Genomic DNA, 23772 nt, shown 5'->3' with positions numbered 1-23772 from the left:
ACATAAAAAACTTGCATAGCTATATCTAAAGAGATTTTAAGGCACTTAATCGATATTTCAGTGTCGACAAAGTGTTGTTTTTTTCCTACCTCTTTAACTGCTTAAAGCTTTTCAAGCTGATTCTGGGTACATTCACTAGCAAGTACCATGGGAAAAATTAGACTGCAGTTAAAATGATTTTTTGTAGTTCAGACCATGAGTCACTCACTGGTGGATACTGTCACGTGACAGTCAAGGGTTTTAAATTTCACGTATTACGCATTCAAGACCTCATGTGCTCATTCTTTTCTTGGTGCTGCCGTCCTGGCAAACCAGTTACCTTGGACGTGGAGAACTCGAGGGCATTCAGGTGGCGAGCCCTCGGCTGAACATCGTGACAGGCCGGCCCCCGCAGAGCGTGTCCATTCTGCATACAGAGCCCAGTCGATTCCAAACACCACACAGACTTTCTAACCAACACTTTTCTTGTGGTAAGGGAGGCATTTAGAAAATGTCACCTTTCAAAAATGTCGCAGAAGTGTAAAAGGAGGATTTTAACTTTAACTTGACAGTCTAGAATTGTGGCATTTCTTTCATTCAGAGTTATCCAAGCTGATCTTCATATTGTTTCCGAAAGCAGTCGCCAGCGGGGAAGAAGTCCCAACACCTTTCCTGGTACATCTTCCAGACGTAGGACTCCTGAAATAATGGGGGGAAGGTACTGCTTTTTAAACCACAATAAGCTGACGCTCTGGTTTTGTTCTGTGCACGTCCCTGTAGGACGCTGATGTGGGTTTGTAAGAGGCTCACCCGGTGGCACACTCTTCCCTGCTCTATGCCCAACCCGTTTGGGAGCCAGAGGTTCCCTCCAAATGGCTGAAACCAGGTCACTGATGGTCACTGACAAAGATGGGCCGATTCCGTGTTATTGGTAACTGGTAGGAAAACGCACGATGAGGGAACCCTGGGGACTGGCCTAGATGCCTGGGCAGTTAAAAGCCAGATCTGGAAACCAGCTGCCCCTCGCTCTCTCAGAAGTCTGAGCTCTGAAGAATTCCTGCACATCCAGTGGTGTGTGAATATTCGATAACTTGCCTCTTCCCCCTGAGTTCTCTGTCTTTACATTTCTTTTTCAACCTGTCACGTACCTTCGTTCATGCGCACCCCTCCCCACCCCCGTGTCACTCACACAGATAAGGTCATCCTTCTTCGTTGTCTCCTGCAGCGTTTACTCTGATTCCCCTGCGCTTTGTGCAGCCACCCACTCGGCGCCTCGTTACCTTTTCTCTCCCGAATGCCTCCCAACCTCCAGCTATTTTACTCTGAAGCAATAACCACAAGGATTGAGGTAATGTCATTGTGTGCTGGGAAGGGTGACCAGGAAGTCTTTGCAAGAGACTGGGGTTGCCTTAGGAGTTTGGCTTCCTACGTCTCAAAGGGATGGCGGAGCAGTGCAGGGAGCAGTGGGGAGAGCGTGGAAGAGGCTGCTGGGCTCGCCTGCCTCTCCGCAGCAGCCTGTGCCCCACCGAGTCTTGGGACCAGGGGGCCTCTAACACGGGGCGGTGGGGGATTCTTAATTAGAAACTTTTTTCCTCACCTGACCCGTGTGCTCTGTTTCGTCTTTGTTAATCAAATACATCAGGAAGAACCTGGAATGAGGGAGAAAGGGATAATAAATGAGAAGAAGGCAATATTAGATACTTCAATTAGGAAACCTAATTTCATTTACCCAAACCAGGCAGGGCCCTCAAATATGTGTTTAGTCCCGTGCTGTCTGCTAGGCCTTTCGGAATCGGAGAACTGTGGCAAAATGACACAAACCATTATTTTCTAGTAATAATGTGAGGTTGATCTCCAATTAGCCTTTGATGAGGTGAGATCCCTTTTTACCATCTCCAGTCCTTGAGCTAAGATCACATGTAGGGAAGCATTTTGCCTACCATCTTGTTTAAAAATATCCTAACTAAACAACATAATGACTGAAACACTGTAATTTTTAGTAGGCCAATTTATCATTTTATAAGAATGTAGAGTTGAAATTATATGTGTGTGTAGAGAATAAGGAATTTTTGGAAGCATTTAAGTTGCTCTGATTCTTTCAGAAGCACAGTCCTGTTTTTATGGTAGACACCGAGCGGCACTGGTGAGGTTTCACCTGCCCTGACTGCCGCGTGTCTGGAACACACAAGTGTCCCGGGAGGCCAAGCTGTCAGCTCGCGTTCCATGACCTCAGCAGCAGCTTCCAGGGGAACCAGTCTCATGCCCTTTAGGAAAAGGACTCTGAGGCTCCTGGTAAGAAAAAGGGGAAATAATACTCTTCTGAGGGTCAGGAGAGCCTAAGTCCCCCAATTTGAGTTCTCTCAGAGTACCCTTCCTTAGGTTTATAGCTTCAGATTGTGGCTCTCAGTACAGCCTGTAAGTATATTAGTTTCCTTCCTCCCTTTTATCAGATTAAGAAACAGGGCATGGTCAGTATCTTACCTTGTTTTAGGTCCAGGCATGTAGGAAGTTATTCCTTTCCTAGCACATTTATTTGAGAAAGCACCATGTTGGGGAGGGGGAGGCATTCAAACCTGAATAAGATGGGTTCTTACCCCAAGCTTGTTGGTAGAGGGGTCAGAGATAGAAAATAGAGTGATACAGAGGGCCAGGGGAAGACATGGAAGGGGGCCCGCACCCCAGGACATAACACCGTTTCCCCCCCTCCCTAGTTGCTGGACCTGATGTAAAAGGAGGCTGTGTGTGCACCTGCCGTGGAAGGACAGCCGCCCCATCACCTCCACTAGGAGGCGCACTCCCGTACTGCGCACGACAGTGTGGACTCCTCAGACTTGAGGGCGGGTGTGCCCCAGTTATTTTTTAAACACTTGTATTTAAGACACAACATTTTTGCTACTGCTTTTTGACAGTAACACCTATGCCAGATGCCACACCTGTTCCATCTTAAAGAAAGATCAGGCCTTTCTAAATACAATGTAGACACAGAGGGGGGAGGGATAGGCCAGGAAGCACCCTTTTTTCCCTTGCAAAGAAGCTCTTGCAAGGGTGTCCAACCTTTTGGCGTCTCTGGGCCACATTCATAGTGATCCCGGGCTGCGTACAGACCACAGGTTGGACCCCTCCCCCCCTGTGGTGTCCAATAGAATCTGAATTTCAGGTAATCTGTATTCTCGATGCATTCTGTAAGTCCATGGCACATAATAGGCTCTGAATAATTTGTTCTCAAGTGAATGCTTTCCCTTAGAAAAAGTGAAATGTGTTTTCTGTGCCTACTGGGTGCCAGACTCAGTGCTGGGATAGAGCAGGTGAAAACACGTCCCCACCCCCCTGCTGTCACAGAGCCTGTGGACTACTAGGAGAGATGGACTCTGTGAGGACTGAACATCACGGAGTCCACCAGTGTGCGGTCATAAGGCAAGGAGGTGGTGGGGAGGGAGCCCTGACTGCAGAGGGCCCAAAGGGGGTGGGACAGAGAAACCACAGGCAGTGAGGGCAGGTGCTTTTAAGGTTTGCTAGATGGAGAAGAGAAGCAGAGCAACAGCTGTAGGTTAAAGTGGGGCCACAGACTTTTGTCTTTGTTTAGAGTTAAAAACATTGTAGCATGGTAGGAAAATTCTAGGGAAAATAATTGCTGGAGGTATGTGACCTTCAGAGGGGATGGCATCTGATCCCAGGTGGAGGGACTGACCTTTGCTCAGAGAAGGAACTGTCTGTCCACAGCACAAGTCTATGAAAACACGGGAGGGGACGAGTGTCTGGAAAAAGACACGCACTCAAGGGGACTTCTGGAAAATTCTTTCCTAATTGCCTCTACTTTTCATTGAAATAGGAGGAAATGGCAGCATCAGCAGAGACTGAAGTGAATGACGTAACTGTCAACTTTGCCCCCCCTGCCCGTTGCCTCCATTGACCATGAGTACTCACAAGTAGTTGGCTAAGTTGTGCTCTTGTAATGTATGTGTTTCAAAGCCATGAGGGGTCGTGTCAAAATAGTCATTGCCGATCCCACAGATGAAACATTTGGTCTAGAAAAATAACAGAGGCAGTAAAGGCATTAGTGAGACATTACGGGCAGGTGGGAAAAGGATGAGGGTATCTGCTTGAATTGAGAGACACTGAAAAATACTTCTCTCTCAAGTACTCAGGCTCTTAGTCATCTTCCCCCAGTGCCGCATAGTACCTAGCTCCTTGTTGCTGAGGATACTTGCTCCTGCCCACCCATGGGACACGCTGCCCACCCACGGGGGCAGCAGACCGAGAGGGGTATGGAATGGTGCAGAACACAGGTTGGGGCCCTAAATGCCCAGAGTTGTTAGGCACCACCAAGACAGGGACAGGAGTAGAAAACAAATATTTTGGAAATTTTGCCCAGGGCTGGCCCTAAGTAATAGCAGAACCTGTTGTTCACCATTTTTATTTGCTGTGAGGTACAAACAGAGTGGTCAGGAGAATATTACCTCCATATCTTCTCGCACTTGTTCCTGCTGGTCTCTCAGCTCTCCAAAAGCATCGATAATAAGACCTGGGTTTTGCATGTAAAGACAAAGTTTTTTAAATAATCTTCTCAGTGGTTCAGGGTAGAGGAAGACAGAAGGAATGTCAGGGGCTACTTTGTTTTGTAAAATAGTAAATCATCAAGCTGACCTATTCCGTAAAAATAAATTCAGAAAGACTTTATTTTCAAGTGCTGCACCTTCGCTAACCGTTTCTCATTGTCTTTCTGCAGTGTGTGCTTCTAACAACTCACTCCTCTTAGGAACATTTTCCTATCCTGTGGTCTCTCCCCCTTCTGTTTTGCTTGGCCTTTCATTTCCTGTCTTCCTGTTGGGTCGCCCTCTTCTCCCCGCCCCTGACGCATTGATGTGTCTCAGGCTCTTCCTTTCTCTTTCTGGGGAATCTCTAGGCCAGCACCTTTGACCACCCCCACCACCACAATGGCTCTCATTTCTGTTGTTCTACCTTATTTTTGTATTTTACATGTGTTTATTATTTTATTCCTGACTTGTTCTTTGAGAGACCTACTACAGTTAATCGCTTATGAGCCCTCAACACCTGCACAGCTCACAGGCATCATAGCTCACCGTGACCCAAACTGAGTTCACCACATTCCTCTACTCCTGACAAGGCATTGACTAAACAGTACCACCCCTGCCCTGAAGAGAAGAGAAACCCTGTCACACGCTCTTAGCTCCTTTCTGTGCTCCTCCGCCTTGCCCCACCTCCCGGGAGGAAAATGAAGTGGGCGGGACCACACACAGGGGATCTCTGGGGAGCAGAACAAGCAGTAATGGCGAGTTCCGAGTGGGCAATGGCAGAAAGGGGGTGCTGTTCTTTGTACAGGCGAACCTGGGAGATACTGTGGGTTTGGTTCCAGACCACTGCGGGAGAGCAGCACCCAATAAAGCATGTCATAATCTTGCCAGTAGAAGAGCTTGACTTCAGTTAGTTAAAAAATGCAACATTTGTAAAGCGCCATAAAAATGAGTTAAGCCTGTATCAGTGCCTGGAGGGAATCTTTGGCTTCATCTATAGGCATGGCCTCATATATAGGAGATGCTCAATAAATGCGGAATTAACACATAAGTGCATGCGCAGAGCTGTACATAAAACAATTAGGCAGGAACAGAGAACTAGATTAAGACCTGCTGGTATTTAACTAGCAACCATACCTTGAATGATGGCCAGCAAGATGACAATGACAAAGAAGAAAAAGGTAATGTCAAAGACAATGCGGTACATTTCATAGGGATCACCAGCAGGGTCTTCAATTTCATCGCCAATGCCTCCGCCAGCTCTCACCCCCACGTACATGTGGAACAGGTAACACTAGACAAGAAGAATAATGTCAGTCCAGGTAGAAGGTGCAGAGTGGTGGTCGCTTGGTAGTCGGGCAGTCAGATGGGGTGGGACAGCCCTGAGCCGGTGACCTCAGCGGTCCTGCCGCTCCTCGCCCTGCCCTCTGGTCCGTTTGCTGTCTACCCAGGGGGAAAGACTGTTGTTACATTTAGCCTTTAAAATATTTTTTGCTCATAGTCTTTGAAAGTTTTGAACTTTCTGATGCATACAAGAGAATTCATTTAAGCCGTGCATATGTTAAAAGGCCTTTTAGCCCCAACGCATATGGCATAGGCCAGACATTAGTTTTCTGTCGTTTAATTATAAGGGGGCAGGCCGGACTCCCACCTCTGGGAAGAGAGGCCCCTTCTTCTCCTGTGTTCGCCTTACACCTGGCAGGGATTCCTGTAGCACCTTAAGGAATAGACTCGCTCTCCTTCTGTGCCGCACGTGTGGCCCAGTGCAGGGGCCTGGGCACCCTCCACCTCGCCTCCTGCCTGGATGGGTTAGGTCCAGAGTAAAGGAAGCCTTACACTTGGTAAGTCAAACCCCAGGGCCTTGTGGAGATGGGTGAGGGCCACACCGGTGCTCTGGCACCTGTAGTGTTGCTGTCACGTGAGGGTGCTGCCCCAGGAAAGCATAGGAACCTTTTTAGCCAAGGAGTCTTAGCCATTTTCTAGAGGAATGACCACAGGCTGGGGCAGTTCACTGTCTCCCACCCTTGCCTCACCTTCTTCTCCTGGCATCCGGTCATCGTAAACTTGTAGAGATGCTACTGCTGCTGTGCCCATCCTTCCCACAGGGGGCGCTCCTGCTGGGGAGGCCCCTGACCTGATCCTACTGCTGTCTCTGTCAGCCTACGGACTTGCTGAAATAAACTGAGCACCAGGTCCCTGGGACTATGCTCCAGCTCAGAAACAGAATCAAAAGCTTGCCTCGCATGCATTTAGATACAGGTCCATTCACACTTAGATATAAGTAGTCACATCTTTGCCACAAACGACTACAGATGAACAATGACATGCTCTGCGGGGTGCTTCTATTTCAACCTAACCTTCGGTAAGTGCTCGTGAAACCCATTTCCAGCACTGCTGTCTGTCTAGGGTACTTGCCTCTTGGGATGGGGCATCTGTGTTCTCCTCTGCAACTCCATCGCTCTTAGTTCCCCAGACCACCCACAGCCCGTCTTTCTCAATGAGGATGGATGACCAGGTGGCCCTGAGTGGGCGCTCACCGTCATCATGTCATCACACTTCATGTCGGGCTCATCATCATCCTCACTCTTGTTGTAGAACTTGCGGAAGAAGTTGAATGCCACCACGGTGTAGAGATAAACCACCACGGCCAGGAGACCCACAGTCAAAACCAGCTGGCAGGGGAGAGAAAGAAACAGAGGTGGGTCTTCTGCACCTTGAAATGTACACGGGCAACTCCAAGGACACAGGAAAAAGGAGCCTGAGCCATGGAGAAAGGGAAAAGAAGATTGTGTAGAAACAGGCTATTGGGCAAAAGGAGTAATGTTGGGGTGCTATGGACTAAATTGTGCCCCCACTCATGTTAAAGCCTTTACTTCCAGCACCCCAGGATGTGACTTTGGAGGTAGAGCCTTTAAAGAGATAATTCTATTAAAATGAGACTGTTAGAATAGGCCCTATTCCGGTGTAACTGGTGTTCGTGTAAGACGAGACTAGGACACAGAGTGAGAGACCACAGCCGCACAGAGGGCGATCCAGTGGAAGGGGTGAGAGGGCAGCTGGGAGGGAGTCACAGAGGGAGGCCTCGGAGGAAGCCACGCCTACCTACACCTTGATCTTGGACTTCCAGCCTCCAGAGCTGAGAGGAAATGTCTTGTTTAAGCTACCAGTCTGTATTTCATTATGGCAGCTGGAGCAGCCTAGAACCTGGGGGACGGAATTGGGCCTATGCAAACTACAACGGGACTTCAGGATGGGGTGGTGAAGGTGCCATGAGGCGGGTGACACTGTTTTCAGAGAGAGAGCAGTGACCTGAAGTGTCGCAATGCAGCTTCTCCTCTAATGCTGCTTCTAAAGGAACCGAAGGGTCTTTGGACTGGTAGGGGTCCCTACAAGACACTATTTTATACATAACCATGAGTGGGATGATTGTCATAGCCTTGAAGTTACTACAAGAATTCTTTATGATGGTTGAGTAAAGTGTCATTTTTTATAACCAAGATAGCTGCCTTGGACCTTTGCAGGGGTCACAGGCCAAGTTTGTTTCCTGGTTTTAGGGGTACTGCACACAGGACTGCCCATCTGGCCCATTCAAGGGACTAGGTGCTGAGCAGAAACTGACGATCAATTGCAAAATTTCTAACAAGTAGCAGAAGAGACATATTCAGCAACTTCTTAGACAATGAAGAGTAACTTAACCTCAGATAGCAGATCTCACAGCTGGTTTTAGAAAAACAGAAGGAACCCGGCCTTTGCACGAAGGAAGAATGAAGCTAGTTCTGCCACTTAGCAGCTGTGTGGCCTTGGGTGAGGCATTTAGCCTCTGAGCTTCAATTCTCTTACCTGCGAAGTGAGCATAACATCTCCCTTACAAAGGAGCTGTGGCCTGGCACAGTACCTGGCACATGGCACAAGCTGGGCACACTTGTTATTTTTAAATAATCTTGCCAGTGTTTATTCAGCAAGGCCACATAAAAAATTCATTGTTGAAACTTTCCATTTAAGTTACAATCTTAATGCCGTCAAGCCAAATCAATAAAAACCGAAGTTTCAATATCTGAGTAAAGGGGAAGAAAATAATTCTAAAAGAACACGCGGAACTGGCCTTCCACAGATCACACTGGGAAGGATGGTCTTTGTGGGGTCAACGTCCCAAGATACGCGTGTAAAAATACACCATGTCCTTCCTCCCGGGAAAAGGAAGCAGTTACCACTGTAAGCCGACATCTATGTCACAGGCTCCGTGACCACCTCCCCAAACTGCAGCTTCTTGTATGAGGCAGCAACTTTCTCTAGCTTTCCTCAATTCTTCTGACCGCCAATCCGAACAAGAGGCAGGGACCGTGGCTACTACCGCAAGCCCAGAGAGATCCCTAATGGTCTAAGACGCCCTAAGAATATCTGATGATCTAGCAACTTTCGTTGTATAACAAAAGCCAACTTGATTTTTTTTCAGGTTGGAATCTTTAGTATTTTTTAAGGTGTACAAGCTGATGACTTAATATATGTATGCATTGTAAAATGATGACCAAAATGAAGTTACCATGATACCCGTCACCCCCCCCCCCCCAGTTATCGTTCTGTGTGTGAGTGCAGTGAGAACACTTAAGGTCCACTCTCAGAACGTCTCCAGTCTGTGATACAGCAGTTTGAACTATAACCACCCTGCTTTCTTTTAGATCCCTGGAGCTTATTCCTATTACAATGGAGGTTCGTGCCCTTTGACCCATGTCTCCCCATCCTCTGGGACCCACTGTACACTCTTTGGTCCTAGGAACCTTTTTTAGATTCCACATGTGAGATCATACCGTTTTTGTCTGTGTGTGGCTGGCTTATTTCACTTAGCACAATACCGTCAAGGTCCATCCATATTGTTGTAAGTGGCAGTATTTCTGTTTTTATGGCCGAGTAATATTCCCTTGTATGTGTGTACATACCACATTTTCTTTATATGTTCTTCCATCGATGGACACTTAGGTTGTTCCCGTATCTTGGCTGTTGTGACTAACGCAGCAGTGCGCACGGGAGCGAGCTTTCTCCGCGAGACACCGATTTCATTTCCTTGGATAAACACCCTGAGGTGGGGCTGCTGGGCCGCACGGCAGTTCTACAGCCCGTCGTGGGAGGAGCCTCCCTACTGTTCTCTATAACGGCTGTGTCGAGGTGGGCGCACACTAACTTCCTTCTCCTTCCCATACAAAGGTTCGGAGATGTGAGGGGCTTGTCTCATTCATGGAATCATACTTAATGCAGAAGGAAATGTTAAAGGACTTGAATTTGAACTTGTTGACAGAGGAGCCATTCGAGGATTTTAACTGAGGGATTCACCCTGAGAACATTGCAGAAGACAGACTAGAGGTGGTAATGGCTACACAGACGTACAAATGTATCTTTTACTATACACAGATGTACAAATGTATCTTATATCAGCTCTATGTAAACACACATATACGTCTATATGTATGTACACATGTGTATGTATAGCTGTTTTTATGTGTATATATCCATGTCTAAATCATTGGTTCTTAGTTGGAAGCTTGTATCGGAAGTACCTTGGGAGTTTTCTTTTACACAGGACCACATGCAAGCCCCCGTGAGTACAGCCCATCCCCGGAGGAGGGGGAGATCCACCAAAGGCCTCCAAAGCGATGTATCGATCACCTCCTTCCCTCCCCTACTTCATCTAAATGTTAGGGGTCTCTGAATCAGGGCCTCATGCCTCTTGAATGATGGCTACAGTTTTACTTTTAAATCAAAACAATCACCATTCAAGTGTTTCACCAAGAAAGTTGTATTATATACTACGATGAACTTTCCTGCCATACATTAGTTGTACTACCTGGTTTGGTTGTTTTATTTTTCATATCTAGGTCCATCCAGTTCTGTATCAGTATAAACCCACTACCTGTTTGCCGTTATGAGTCACAGATGATAGAATAGTCCTCAGGGTCTTGAAGCCCATGGCGATATCCAGCAGGTGAGCGGCGAAGAAGAAGTTGTTGTAGTGGCCCAGGACTGACATGGTTGTGTACCAGGCAAGGTAGAGAAAGGACTGTGGAAATGGAAGAAATTTGGCGGTTTTTCAGTCCTTCCTGCCTCCTGCTGTGCTGAATGAACTAATGTTTCTTACCGCTGGGGACAGAGTGAGGACAGAGGGTTTTCCAATGTTGAGGTGCTGTGAACCGGCCTAAACACTGCCAAGGGAAACCCCATCTATCTCACACTCTCGCTCGAGACAGACGTGTCCCCAGCCCCTTGGAGGCTGGCTGTCTTTGAAGCGATCCCAGAGTCTTTCTGGGCAAGATCCCTTGCTTTTTTCCTTGTGGTGTCTAATGACATCCCTGAGCCTGGGGAACCAAATCTCGTTTCTCCAGATGCCACACTTACATTGTCAGTGAAAACAACTCCCAGCTTCCAGATGTGGTACTTCATGTCGACAGAGCTTAGCCTGAGGGAGCCAAAGAATTTAAAAGCACGTAAATGTCAGGCATAAGTTAGGTGTTTGGTCAGGGGGGCAAATAAAGATTGTTTTTTTCTCTCTCAGGTTTAATAATCCAAATACGGCTCTGAGCTTTATCAAGTTGTATGAGTGCCCCATGAGACTGAGAACGGTAGGGTCACCCAACCTGAAATTTGAATTAGTCTTTCTCTTTGAGCTCTACCAGGCATAAAGGCCCGATAGATCCTTAAGTTTTTTAAAGCACTGCTCTCCCAATATGTTAGAATCTGAGAAAACACCTAAGCCAGACCGGAGCCTGAGAGAACAAGGATCTGATCGAGAATTTTTCCCTTTAGCACCTTGAAAAGGGCTGGAGAAATCAAAGGATCTACTTTAGCCAGACTTTGGATTTTAACTCCTAAGCTCTGTACCATGACACCAGAGAGGCCGCCTCTGCTTTGGTCTTTTCTACCGGGCTAAAGTCAAGGGCATTTTTGTCCAAACCCAGGAGTTCAGCGATGCGCTCCGCTCCGTAGAGGTCACCATACTTGTTGATCACCTAAAGCAAAGGGACAACAGGGTGAGGCCACGCAAAAGCGAGCGTCAGGGTCCCCTCCCACCGCCTGCTGTCTCCAGAGGACTGACTGCTCTATGCCGGGCTCTTCACGAGGGTGATAAAGACAGGATTCAAAACGCGACAGGAAAATAAAGGGAAATAGCCCCCAAAGAAAACAGAAATGATAAAGGCAATTAAATGAAAATGGCTTTTCAGGCTGCTGTTTTCTTGGAGGGGAGAAAGAACCTAGTATGCAGAAAACAGGGACTGTGTTGAGCTGTTCAAGGCAGGGGAATGCAGGACTGAAGCCAAAACCCTGCATGTGTTCATTTACACCCCTTCTGTGACGTACTCTTCTCGGGAAACCGTCATAAAAAGTAACATCAAATTTATTCACATTTGTGTGTGGAGAACTCAAAACCCATGGCATTTCTTTGGTGGTCACGGACTGGCAGGGCCTACCTTTCTCTTCACAAACTTGTCCCAGTAGTTACTAGGAAAAGATCTGAAAGAAGAAAACGGGAAAGGCGGGTTCTTAACATCAAGGCAAAGCACATCAAGAAACTTCGCAGTTTGAGTGTCTGGATCTGTGATCCCTGTGGGATTTGTCCGGCTCATTGAAGAATTCAAGACGTGATTGAAGTTCACAGTCACCACAGGGCTGATTTACGGTTTCACTACTTTGCACTGACTTCTGAAACACTCAGGAAACCACTCTGCATTTTCTATTTAAAATCATGGCTAAGAGCCAGCACTTGTGATGACAGGATTAGACAGAAGCAGAAAAGTGTTTAGTGATCCCAGTATTAAGTGGAAGCAGAACCCTTAGGAAACACATGCATTTAACCTGCATTCATTGAGTACCTGGCTTATGTCAGTAGCTGGGGTAGGAGATTGGGGTTCTGTGGGGGAACATGTAGAAGTCACATGTGACAAAGTCCCTAATTACACAAGGTTTCCAGTCTGGGAACCACCTTCAGTTAAATTTCAGTAGAGTTTTGCTAACCAAAGTGCTCTTCCACTCTCCTCTCCACTCCCTGGAACTCCTGTGGGCTCTGCTTTCTCCAGGGCATTAGATCTCTTTCTCCTTTGGAGGTGGTTTCCCAAAACCTCCCGTCCCTGACCCCACAGAGCGCACTTCTTTCTTCCGCCTGGCAGCTTCCACTAGCTCCACTGCAAGGAGCTTTCTATTGTTCGAGTCAAGAAAGAACCATCACTTTCAGGCATGCTGGCAAAAACCATTCAATATATTTCGTTCCTCTAGTCTGTAGAATGACTGACCCTTCCTGGGAGGGTTCCCTGGGAGGCTAGATTACATCTGAGGAGCTGCTGACCCTTGGCACGTGCCTTTTACACCTCTGTTTTCCTTCATCTGAGTCATTCTTGTTGGAACTGGAATGCAGTCTCCTGTTCTAGACACCACCCCAGCTGGTGTGAGGTGGGGGGCACCCTCTGTGCATGGACTGCTCAGAAGGACAACCCTCAGCAAATGCCACCTCTCCCCAACTGGGTGGCCATCTTTCAAAACGCTTTTAAAAAAATAGTTAAAGCCGTTTCTTTGTCTTAAATCGCCAAATGCCACTTAAAAGCAAGAACAAATGCTGGGTTTATAGACTAAACGGCTAATGAGGATGGCCATAATTATGTTGACTTTCTTCTTTGTGCATTTTTCTGCAACTTGATTTCTTTCTTATGTATTGCATTTAGAGGCTAAAATAAACAAAACAAAGGAAAATCAAGCCAGGCTTCCTCTGTCCGCACTGGTATCTCCTTTCTTTATTAAGTCCTTTATAAAAATGGTCCAAACATACAACCCAGCCTGGGTCACAGTTTGTTGTAAGTAGAAAATTCCAGAAGTGGTGAAGGGCCACTGACTGAAGGCTCTGGACAAGACCCTTTTGAATGTGATCTTACTTTGGTTGGAGTATTTTTGCTGACTAAGTAAATAAGCTCCTTGAAGGCAGAAAACATATTTTTACTAGGTAATATTCTTTAAAGTGTGGGATAGACAAAAGAAACTTCAGAAGAGAGGTGCATAAATAAATAACATCTACCCATGAATGGTCAAGAAAAACAATATATGATGTGCACCCTCTTTAGGAATCAGGGACACGCACAGTGAGATGCCACTGCCACCTTCCGGGTCAGCACAACTATCTGCCAGTAACAAGTGCCGGCGAGAAGGCGGAGGGGCAGGCACTCCCGCACGGTGCTGGTCGGAGGTAAACTGGACAGGCATCTGCACGTCCTACTATTCAGCATTTTTTTTCTCCTGGGTCCCTACTCTAGAGAAACTCTTTTACTTGTGCATGAGCTACAGAGATGTTCACTGTGGCACTGTTTTAATAGCCAGAGACTGCAAACACTGAAGTACCCACTGTCAGGAAAATCGATACATAGGCGATAATATACTCATACATGTGTTTTAAAAGTGTTTTGAAACAGATTAGTTTTGAAAATGACAAGACGATGGCCACACACATCATCTCAAACACAGCACGGAATACGTGATTCAGATGACGCTGCCGCGCAGAAGAGTGTAGCTCCGTGTACATACAGTCCAGAAGTAGTCAGACTGAAACAGCATCTAGGGACACGCACTGCAGTGGCGAAACGGGGACGTGAACAGGAGCACCGCCAACGTCAGGAGAGTATTCGGCGGGGTTTGGGGAGCCCGGGCAAGGAGGGCCGTGACACCTGGGACTTCGAAGCGCTCTGCAGTGCTCCATTTTTAGCCTTTGTGGTTCAATGTATTATTATATTTCAAAATATGCATACACATTCTCCATCTTCTACATGTATATTTAACAAGGTAAAAATAACAAAAAATAAAGCTCTCCATGATACATAGTTAACTGAAAAAAACAGGTTACAAAGTCCTATGTGTGGTATGAGGCCACTATTGTGAAAAAAGGGTCCATTTATCAAAAATTTCCTAAACACCTACTTATTTATGTATTTCCTAGTGAAGACTTAAGGACATGTAAGCCACTTCACATAATAAGTTTTAGCAGCTGTCCTTGTCGGGACATTTTACTGTTCTTGTCTCACTACCTCCTCAGGGTCAATTTCTCAAACCTGAACTGCCTCTTACCTGGTACTTTCGAGCCACATCATCGTGTGCCAAAGAATTACCATATTTTCAGACTATAAGATGCACCCTCCTCCACGCCCCCAATTTGGGAGGAATAATGTTTGTTAATGCTGCTGTTGAGTTCTGTTTACATGTACATTGGTGAAATATTATGTTGTTTATATTATTAAATATTTTACCACATTTTTTTGCTCCAAAATTTTTTTTTTCTATTTTCTTCCTCTAAAACCTAGGTGCATCTTATGGTCTGAAAATTATTTAATAGCATCCAAAATTTCTGTTCTGTAATCACAAAGGGCCGGAAACACAGCTGGATCCCTCTTCCTTGGTAGAAGAGCATGGAACAGGCTTCTGATTTGCATGCTCACCACACCCCCCTTCTGTCCCATCCCTGCCAANCCCCCCCCCCCCCCCCCCCCCCCCCCCCCCCCCCCCCCCCCCCCCCCCCCCCCCGCCCCAAGAGTAGAGTTCCCTTGCTAGAGACTATTGAAAAAGCTCAGTTGTGGCTTTGTAGAGCTACCTCTCTCAGTTTGTCTGGCCATCAGTGGGTAAGGAGCAATTTCCTTCTTCTGGGGGTTGGGTGGTTGTTTCCACACATGCATATTTTAACTGTCACAGCTAAGTCGTTCATCACCGTTGTAGTTTGCCTATCTGGCCCCATTTCTTTACTTTTCTTTCAGAACATTATCTTACAACTTTCACAATTGTGCATATGCTGGCACCAGAGCATTATCTTCGCTAACGATGCTGGCCATTTTTTGAACAGTTAGGGAAACGGAATGACCAACACTGATGCCTACCATGTGCCAGGCACTGGGTCGGCATTACTACTCCCAGACTGTAGGGGGTGGTATTCTCATTCCTCTATTACTGAAGAGGAAACTAAGGCTTAGAGGGCTTGACTACCTTGGCGGGGAGGCGGGGGGAACTTACGGTGTGTTGATTACCAAGCGGTCCCATTGCCCTTTGATGTCATCTTCAGATGGCTGTTCGGTAATATACAGGCCATCAAACTCCAGCTTCCTGGCAATCTCTTTTTCTCGTTTGAATACCACCAAAGGGACCTAGGAATGGGAAGACACTGGGTACTCAGAGAAGGCTTTCCAATTAGAGCACTTTCTCCCAAGCATTCTTACAAACAGGCCTTCCACCTCAGGGCAGCAGTCTTAGTGGAATTCTTAGGGGGCTTAATTGTGCATCCAGTGCGAAATCCCTTCACTCCTTTGGCTAATACACCTTCCTTTCCAAAAGTGGATCTGACCTAGGCCACCCTTTAAGGTTTGGGTTAAACAGCTGCTATTAATGCAAACTGGACTCCTCGACTCATCCTATACATAGATGAGCGTCTGGGCTGAGAGTTAGGTCTCCTAAGACTGCTAAGAACTAAGAAAGGATGATAAATCATTCTAGAATTGACTGGTCGGCCACAGGTATACCATGAAATGTTCCAACCCCTTCAGTGGCTAGGGTCACGGTCATCACATGGTTTTGTCTAATGAAACACGGTTTGATAGAATGAGAGGACGCACTGGGCTCTGCACTAGTCCTTCTGTTGTTGAGGTTTTCTTCCCAGCTTTTCCCTGAGGAGTTCCTGTGAGGTAGGAGCACGCTCATTTGTTCTCAACTATCATCCCCATTCTCTTGCAGTTCTAAGTCTGATTTTAGACTAGATATGGTAGCAGGCCTACAAAGACCTACCACCAGTCCTCGCTGGTTAGAGCATCATCCCGATATGCCAAGGTTGCAGGTTCGATCCCTGGTTAGTGCACATACAAGAGTCAACCAACAAATGCAACAAAATCATTGTTTCTCAATAAGTGTAGCAACAAAAATCATTGTCTCTCTCTCTCTTCCCCTCTTTTTCTCCCTGCCTCTCCCTAAAAGTCAGTTAAAAAAAGAAAAGACCTACCACCAAAGAAGTACACACAGAAGGTCACCCCAACTATCACTGGATACACACATACTTCAAATACAGGACAGAGTTCATGAGGTCAGAGGGCACTACTGAAATTCCAGAGGAAGTCAGAATAGCCAGAAACGTGTAATTCAGACCGAACCAGGGTTTCTCATTCAGCTGGGAAACCACTGGTTACTTAGCAACATCCTTAAGACCTTGGTTTCCAAAGAGTTTTTTCCAGTAATTCTTCCTCAAAGCTAATGACATCCATATACCTCACACTGCCCCTTTATTTCCAAGACAAAAAGAAAAAAAAATTAGATCACGATTTGTAAAGAGTTACCTCTTGCTCTTTTTTCTTTAAAACAATAGAACGACACTGAAGAAATCCAAGTCTAAGGAAGATGGCAAAGGCTAATAATAGGCATTGTGAGGGACCCACGATGGCTGTCAGTTAATGGATGATGTGGGAGGGGAAACAGATAAAGATAAAGCTACACTGACTAATTTCTGCTGCATTTTGAAATGCCTCTGAATAACAATGATAATATCAGGTTTTAGACCCGTGCTGATCTCTGGGATTCAAAGCATCCCCCTTCGGTCTTCTCGGAGTGCGCACAGCTCTGCCGTCAGGCTCGTTGTCTCTGGGCCAGCGGTGTGTCTGCGTCCCCTGCCCCAAGACGAGCTCGAGAGGGGGACCTACGAGTGGTAGCTAACACCCTAGTGTTACCGTGTCTGATATTCTGAGTACTTGTACACATGTTAACTCATTTATTCCTCCCAGCAACTGTTAGGGGCTGGTGGTACTATTATAATACTCATTTTTACAGATGAGGAAACAGAGGAATGGCGAGGTTAAGTGGCAGAGCTCTGAGTCCCAGCCAGGCAGCCTGGCTCCAGAATCTGTGTTTTTATTGTTACAGTGGAGTCCTCAGTGTGGTTCAGGGTACAGAGTCTCTGGCCAGCAGGGTAACTGAACTTTCTACATGATACCATAGGTCACTGGGGAAGTGAGGGCCACAAGGACAGGGATGTATTTCCTGGACCCTTCCCTGGGAGGAAGTGGCTTGGTAAAGAGCCAAGGAATCTTCCTACTAAAGAGAAGTAAGAAAAAACATAATCAGAGAAAAAGTGGTGCTGTAGAAAAGGACTTGGGACACCAAAAGCAGAGTGACTGAAGACTGCCGTGCATGTAGTGAGCCAGGCCTCCAGTATTCATGCCTCTCTGCATTCCCCCTCACCCCCATTGATAGTGAATCTGGGCCAGCCCTGGGCCTTGCTTTCACCTACGGGCTGCAGTAAGAATGATGCTGCAGCCGTTCCAGGCCTGGGCCTTCAGGAGAGCTCGCCGCTCTCACTTCTGTGCTCTTTTTGGAAACCCCAAGGTACCGTATGCAAGAAGTCCAGCTACCTGGCTAGAGAGAGACTGTGGAGAGGCCCCACGGAAAGGGCAATGTGCTGAGTCTACATGGAGCCGCCCAGCTGCCCCAGCAGAGCTGGCTGTTACCCCTGCACTGTGCCAGGCACCACCCTGGACAGTGTGGCCCTGCCGAGCGCCCAGACGATTCTAATGCAGCCCCCCCCCCCTTGGAGCAGGTGGACGGCTCCAGTGGGCCCAGCCAGTCCTCAGATTCAGAGAGATACAACGTGTCACTTTAAGCCACTAAGTTTTGGGGTGATTTGTTATGCAGCAATAAATAGTAACTGAAACTAACTTATCAATAAGTTTTCTTCTGATATTACAAATAGTTAAAATCTAATAATTTTTGAAAAGTCAAAAGCATTTTTTATAAAAACTCCAACGTGAAAGAGGAAAAGACACTCTTGTCACCAGCTCTACATGTGACTTAGCCTGATGATTCTAATTTTATGAAATTCAACTAACGGTGCCTGAAATGGGACTCGCAGAGCAAGGCTTCTCCAACAGAGTGTGGACACCGATCCCCTGGGGATCAGGTTAAATTGTGGATTTTGATTTAAAGAGCCTGGAGCAGGGCTCCAGACAGCATGGGTCTAACCAGCTCCTGGGTGATACCCCAGCTGCTGCTCCACGGACTTCGGTCCGTTAGGAAAGTCTGGGAGACCAAAGGGCCGGCCGGGTTCGGAAGGGATGCCTCCTCCCCCAGGAGTCAGGTCAGATGCAGCGCGGCCGGGAGCTCACCTTCAGGCAGTAGTAGCCCACCACACAGACCAGAGAGATGATGGTATGGGCAATGGCCAGGGCCCGCAGCGTCGGGGCCATGTACCCGGTGCTCTCCTGCAGGACAAAGAACACCATGGCTTCTTCCTCTTCCTCATCGTTAAAAGAACGCCACAGGTTGGCCACGTCTTCCGTCTCCTCCTCTAGGGGTTCTTCCGTGACCTGGCCCATGACACGCACACTCTTAGCAACGCCAGAAAGAGCCTCTGCCATGAGGCGAGCAACACTTTTAAAAGGCAAAATGTATCTTCTGAGGAAAAGCAAACGTATTTTAAAAATTAGGGAAGTTTTCGTATATGTGCTACAATCCTTGTGGGAAGAAGTGTTCAGGAAGCATGTGTCAGGCCTGGGAGGAGGTTAGGCACCAACAGGTGTGCACACACAGCATTTTCCATTCTCTCCTAGATGCCGCCGACACAGTCACTGCTTCGCCTGCCGTTCTTACACAGATGCCCCCCAAGCTACACCTCCGTGGCTGCAGCCTGCAGCTCCCACTGCCTGTGGCCACCTCCACCTGGAAGCGGTCTGCAGTCACTCCCACCTCATTACATGTAAAACCAAGTTCTGCCACGCCACTCTGTAAACTTCCGTGTTCCTTCTACAGGCAAGAGAGGGCCGTCTGTTCATAGCGTGGAAGTTGGAGGGGAATAAAGGGTGTTTTACAGAAATTAGATGGGGGGTTTTAAACAGGCAAGGAGAGAGGCAAAGTGAAATAGCCAATTGAAGACTATGTCAAAAATCCAGGACCTATCATTGATTCATTCATTCCATAAACATTTATTATGTGCCTACTGTGTATAAGACCCACTTACCAGTGTTCAAAACCTTCATTTCTCCTTTCCCGTGGCCAGCAACTCCTGTTAAGTCTTCCTTCTATTATGGATTCTAACATATGGGCCAATTATAATGGCTCTTGGTTACCTTATTCCTCAAGGGAGGGACTGTATTACTCATTTTGAAATGCCTCATAGTTCCTAATAGAGGGTCATGGATGTAGTAGATGCTCAAGAAATATTTAAAGAACTTTAATGAATAGACTAACCCTGAACTACTGAAAGTGTTCTAATTGCCCTCCCTTGCAAGTGGTTTTGCCATTCTTCCCATTGCTAAAAATAGTATTTTTTTTAGGAGCCAGTGTCTTAGAAATTACTAGATATTAGAATAGTAGCTCCGATTTCTTTTATTTAAAAAAAATAATAAAGTGTATTTAGCAAATAACCTTTGAATGAAGTATCACCTTGTAAAAGAGCAGGATGAAGTTGATAGCGAAGGCTACAAACAGAGCAAGGAACCTCAGGTTGTAGAAATTCCTGGCCAGGTAATGCTGAAAAGAAAAGGACAGGCAGAAGTCGTAGGGCTCGGCGTGGGGAAGAGGACTGCCTTCTCTCACACAGCTCTCTTCCGGTCAGAGGTCTGTGCAGGACTGCTCCTACTCTTTAGTAGCTAGTCTTCGAAGACAGTCCTGGCCTTCTCAGGACTTATTGGGGGGAGAAACCAGAAATGGTGATTTTAAAAAATGTCTTAGAACGATAGTCAAAGGAACTCTGCCCCAGCTTATCCCTCAGGGAACCAAACACACTACCTGCAGACTCACGGTGCTGTGGAGTGCGTGCGTGCGTGTGTGCATGCGTTGAGCACTTGGTGCAGAAAGCAGTCTATTTGGACATTATGTGTGATCTGAGCTCACAAAAAGCCTCCTCTGCAGCTCTCACCCTGCATGCGGCCAGACTGTGGCCCCAAGCCCTTGTCCCTTTGTAAGTCCCGATGGGGAGGGCCTCTGCCTCTCCCCTCTCGGGGGGGCGCCATTCCTGTCCTCACTGTCGTCTTCCTGGATGAACCAGCACCGGAGGACTAGTTTGGCAGCTGCATGGGGAAAGCTCTCAGTCTCTCTGCGGAGGGGGCTCTCACCGATGGTGCTGGGGAAGGTGTCGTCCTGGCCATCAGCAAGTATACCTCAGTGGGCAATGTGTCCGAGAAAGAATGTCTCAAGCTGTACTGAGGGCTGATTGCATGTGAAATAACAGCTNAGCCTCCTCTGCAGCTCTCACCCTGCATGCGGCCAGACTGTGGCCCCAAGCCCTTGTCCCTTTGTAAGTCCCGACGGGGAGGGCCTCTGCCTCTCCCCTCTCGGGGGGGGGGGGGCACCATTCCTGTCCTCACTGTCGTCTTCCTGGATGAACCAGCACCGGAGGACTAGTTTGGCAGCTGCGTGGGGAAAGCTCTCAGTCTCTCTGCGGAGGGGGCTCTCACCGATGGTGCTGGGGAAGGTGTCGTCTTGGCCATCAGCAAGTACACCTCAGTGGGCAATGTGTCCGAGAAAGAATGTCTCAAGCTGTACTGAGGGCTAATTGCATGTGAAATAACAGCTTTTGAGGACAAGTGTGAGAACCTAATCTAATGCAGGAGTATTCTTTCTGCATCCCAAATCATCCAACGACCCCTGAACTTTGGACCCCACATAACACAGACATGTAGGACCAGCTAGGAAGAGAGATTCCCTCTTTCTCCAAGACAGCACAAGTCAGAGAGGGTGTTCTGCTGGGCAGGACAGCTGGAGTGCTTGGCTTTTCTAGGCTATCCTCTTTTTCTTTTCCTCTGACACAGGAACAGGCAGATAAATGAGAAGAGGAAAAGAAGAGGAATGAGGAAGTGAGGAAGCATAACTAACCAAACGGTGAAACGAAAGCCGTGGTCATTTCTCTGCCTGGGGAACTCCTGCACCACAAGTGGGGCCAGGGAAGGGGCACTCACCAGCAGCTTGGTCTGATAGATTTCCAGCCCTTTGAAGAAATTAGCCATGAAGGCTTCAGGCTTCTCGACTTTCTGGCCATGCCGTCGCTTCTTCTTTTTTGTGGCTTCTGCCCATAGGGCCTTGGCTTGCTCTTCTCTGGCTTGATCCTCCTTCTCCCCATCTTCCATGCTGCGGGGACAAGAAACCCACTCAGCACAGAGGACAGAGGGAGGCCCGGCCTGGACAGGGAGACTGAGTTAAAGAGAAATCTCGTAATTATTCCTCGTGGGCGGGAACCTCAGGTCGTTATCGCACCACAGTGCCTTAATGAGCGGTGTCCCCTTTAAGGAGCCATGGTCATAGGTGTACAATAGTTGTAAATATAAATTTGTAGTCTCCTTCTGAAATTTGGCCTAAGACCTCTTTCCCTTTAGAAAAGTCCTTTATTTTTTAAGACTTCATTTGACTCAGCAATAGTACCTATTCTCCCAAGTCTGAGGTAGGCATTAAATGAGATATTGTGTAAAAGGCCTTAGCAAAGGGCCTGGCATGTGAGAAGTTTTGGCTCTGTGAGACATCATCACCAACATTATGTGAAGTTACGAGATGTGGGTGTTTGCTGGTTTGGCCACGCGGACTAGGAGCAGTGAGGTCCCCACATAACACACACACAGGAGCAACTATTAAGAGGAATTCCCATCAGAGAAATTATTCTTTTTAAAGATTTTCTTTCTTTATTTTTAGAAAGAGGGGAAAGGAGGGGGGAAGAGAGGGAGAGAAACATCAATGTGTGGTTGCCTCTCATGTGCCCCTGGCTGGGGACTTGGCCCACAACCCAGGCGTGGGCCCCGACGAGGAATCCAGCTGGTGATCAAGCCCCTGAGCCACACCAGCCAGGACCCATCAGAGAAATTCTGATCTACTAGTGAGATTATAAAGTTAACAAGATTAATAAAATGTGTTTATTGTATACCTGGGGTTAAAGGAAATGTATCTGGAGTTTGCAAAAAATTGATTTCTTTTGATACTAGAAATCAAGTTTTCTATTTACCATAGCAATAGAATAGTGAAGGCTATCAAGGACTGTGTACTACAGGATTTTGAGTACTCAAAGCTACCAGAACTTACTCTGCTTTCTCGGATTCTACTTTTCCTTCTGGCTCATGGGCTGCTCTCATCTCTGCCGCCTAGACAGAAATAACGATCAGTGAAGATTTTCCCCAAATCAGTGAGTTCATGGCGATGAGCCACATTGCTGGCCATTTCCTCTCCTTGCTTAGAAGTCTCAACAGCTTTTGTTTTTCACGCCTCTGCTTTTCTCTGGATCATGGAATGTAAGTGCCCTGCTGCTACATTTCAAGGGACTCTGGAGAGATGCTCAGACAAAGATTTCAAACCCCAAACTCTACCACCCTGTTCATATTCCCCTCAGAGAAACCTGTGCTGGGACATTGTCAGAGCCCAGTGGCAGTGGTCCTACAGCCCCATGGCCTCAAGGAGATGGGACACGGATAATACCAGGTCTGATCCAGAACCTGCTTTTGTCAGACAGGATACCTGCCTGGCCTTCGGTCCTTTTACCACCACCCCAATCCCTTGGACAGATGACCACTGCACTGAGAAGAAAAGCCGAGCTCCTTACCAAGGTCTGCAAGGCCAACGTGATCATGGCCTTTCACTCCATCCTCATCTTGCACCACTCGATTTGTTACTTCCTACGCCCCAACACCCAGGCCTCATTTCCTTGCCTGGAAATTCCAAACCCTTCCCAGCACCGGGACCTTCATGCCACCCATATCCTCTGCGTGAAGTGTGACTGCTTAACATGGACCTGATAGCCTTCAGCACTTGGTTCAGAGGGACACCTTTTCAGGAGCCTCCTTGAGCATCCTATTTACAGTAGGGCCCACACGCCCTTGTTCAGGCATTTTAGCATGTGTCACAAATGGTAATTATTTATTTGTCATTTTTTTCTGTTAGAAGGCAAGCTCTATTAAACAAAAGTGCTGTCCCTCCAGTTAGCTGAGTTCTCTCAGCCTTGGAGCACAGTGTGGCGTGTAGCCGGACTGGAATGAGTCCCTATCATCTATGAAACCCAGTTCATGCCCTGGGGCTGCATCTGGGAGCAAAACAGAGTAAATAAATTAATGTTGTAAGAATGCCTATGATTTTGATGCCTTCTTCCCTGACTCTCCAAGCCAGGTGAGAGTTTTCTCCTGTACATTTCCTTAGCACCTGGCATTCTTCCCTCCTAACATTCTTCACACTTACAGTGACTTGTCTAATATCTTTTTCACTAAATTATAGGGACAATGCATTTCTCATCTACCACTGTATTCTCAGAACC

The 23772-nt window shown here is 47.2% G+C and overlaps 1 protein-coding gene across 1 annotated transcript in view; it reads right to left on the bottom strand.

The window, feature by feature from the left end:
- Nucleotides 1-77: 77 nt before the first annotated feature.
- RYR3 (ryanodine receptor 3) overlaps nucleotides 78-23772 on the bottom strand; it is a 521285-nt gene continuing 497590 nt past the window's right edge. Inside the window, exons 89-103 of the mRNA XM_037056141.1 lie at nucleotides 22554-22612; nucleotides 21446-21614; nucleotides 19932-20018; nucleotides 18656-18856; nucleotides 15531-15661; nucleotides 11966-12008; nucleotides 11379-11506; nucleotides 10896-10956; nucleotides 10414-10560; nucleotides 7049-7183; nucleotides 5649-5805; nucleotides 4437-4501; nucleotides 3904-4004; nucleotides 1577-1628; nucleotides 78-678 (exon numbers count right to left, since the gene is read on the bottom strand). Of these exons, the coding sequence (XP_036912036.1) occupies nucleotides 583-678; nucleotides 1577-1628; nucleotides 3904-4004; nucleotides 4437-4501; nucleotides 5649-5805; nucleotides 7049-7183; nucleotides 10414-10560; nucleotides 10896-10956; nucleotides 11379-11506; nucleotides 11966-12008; nucleotides 15531-15661; nucleotides 18656-18856; nucleotides 19932-20018; nucleotides 21446-21614; nucleotides 22554-22612 (1632 nt within the window). The 3' untranslated portion in view covers nucleotides 78-582. The remainder of the gene's footprint in view (nucleotides 679-1576; nucleotides 1629-3903; nucleotides 4005-4436; nucleotides 4502-5648; nucleotides 5806-7048; nucleotides 7184-10413; nucleotides 10561-10895; nucleotides 10957-11378; nucleotides 11507-11965; nucleotides 12009-15530; nucleotides 15662-18655; nucleotides 18857-19931; nucleotides 20019-21445; nucleotides 21615-22553; nucleotides 22613-23772) is intronic.

This window comes from Sturnira hondurensis, unplaced genomic scaffold (genome assembly GCF_014824575.4).
Source record: "Sturnira hondurensis isolate 20B ecotype Veracruz unplaced genomic scaffold, ASM1482457v3 Scaffold0008782, whole genome shotgun sequence".
NCBI lineage: Eukaryota > Metazoa > Chordata > Mammalia > Chiroptera > Phyllostomidae > Sturnira > Sturnira hondurensis.
This window is presented reverse-complemented; position numbering and strand designations above follow the sequence as displayed.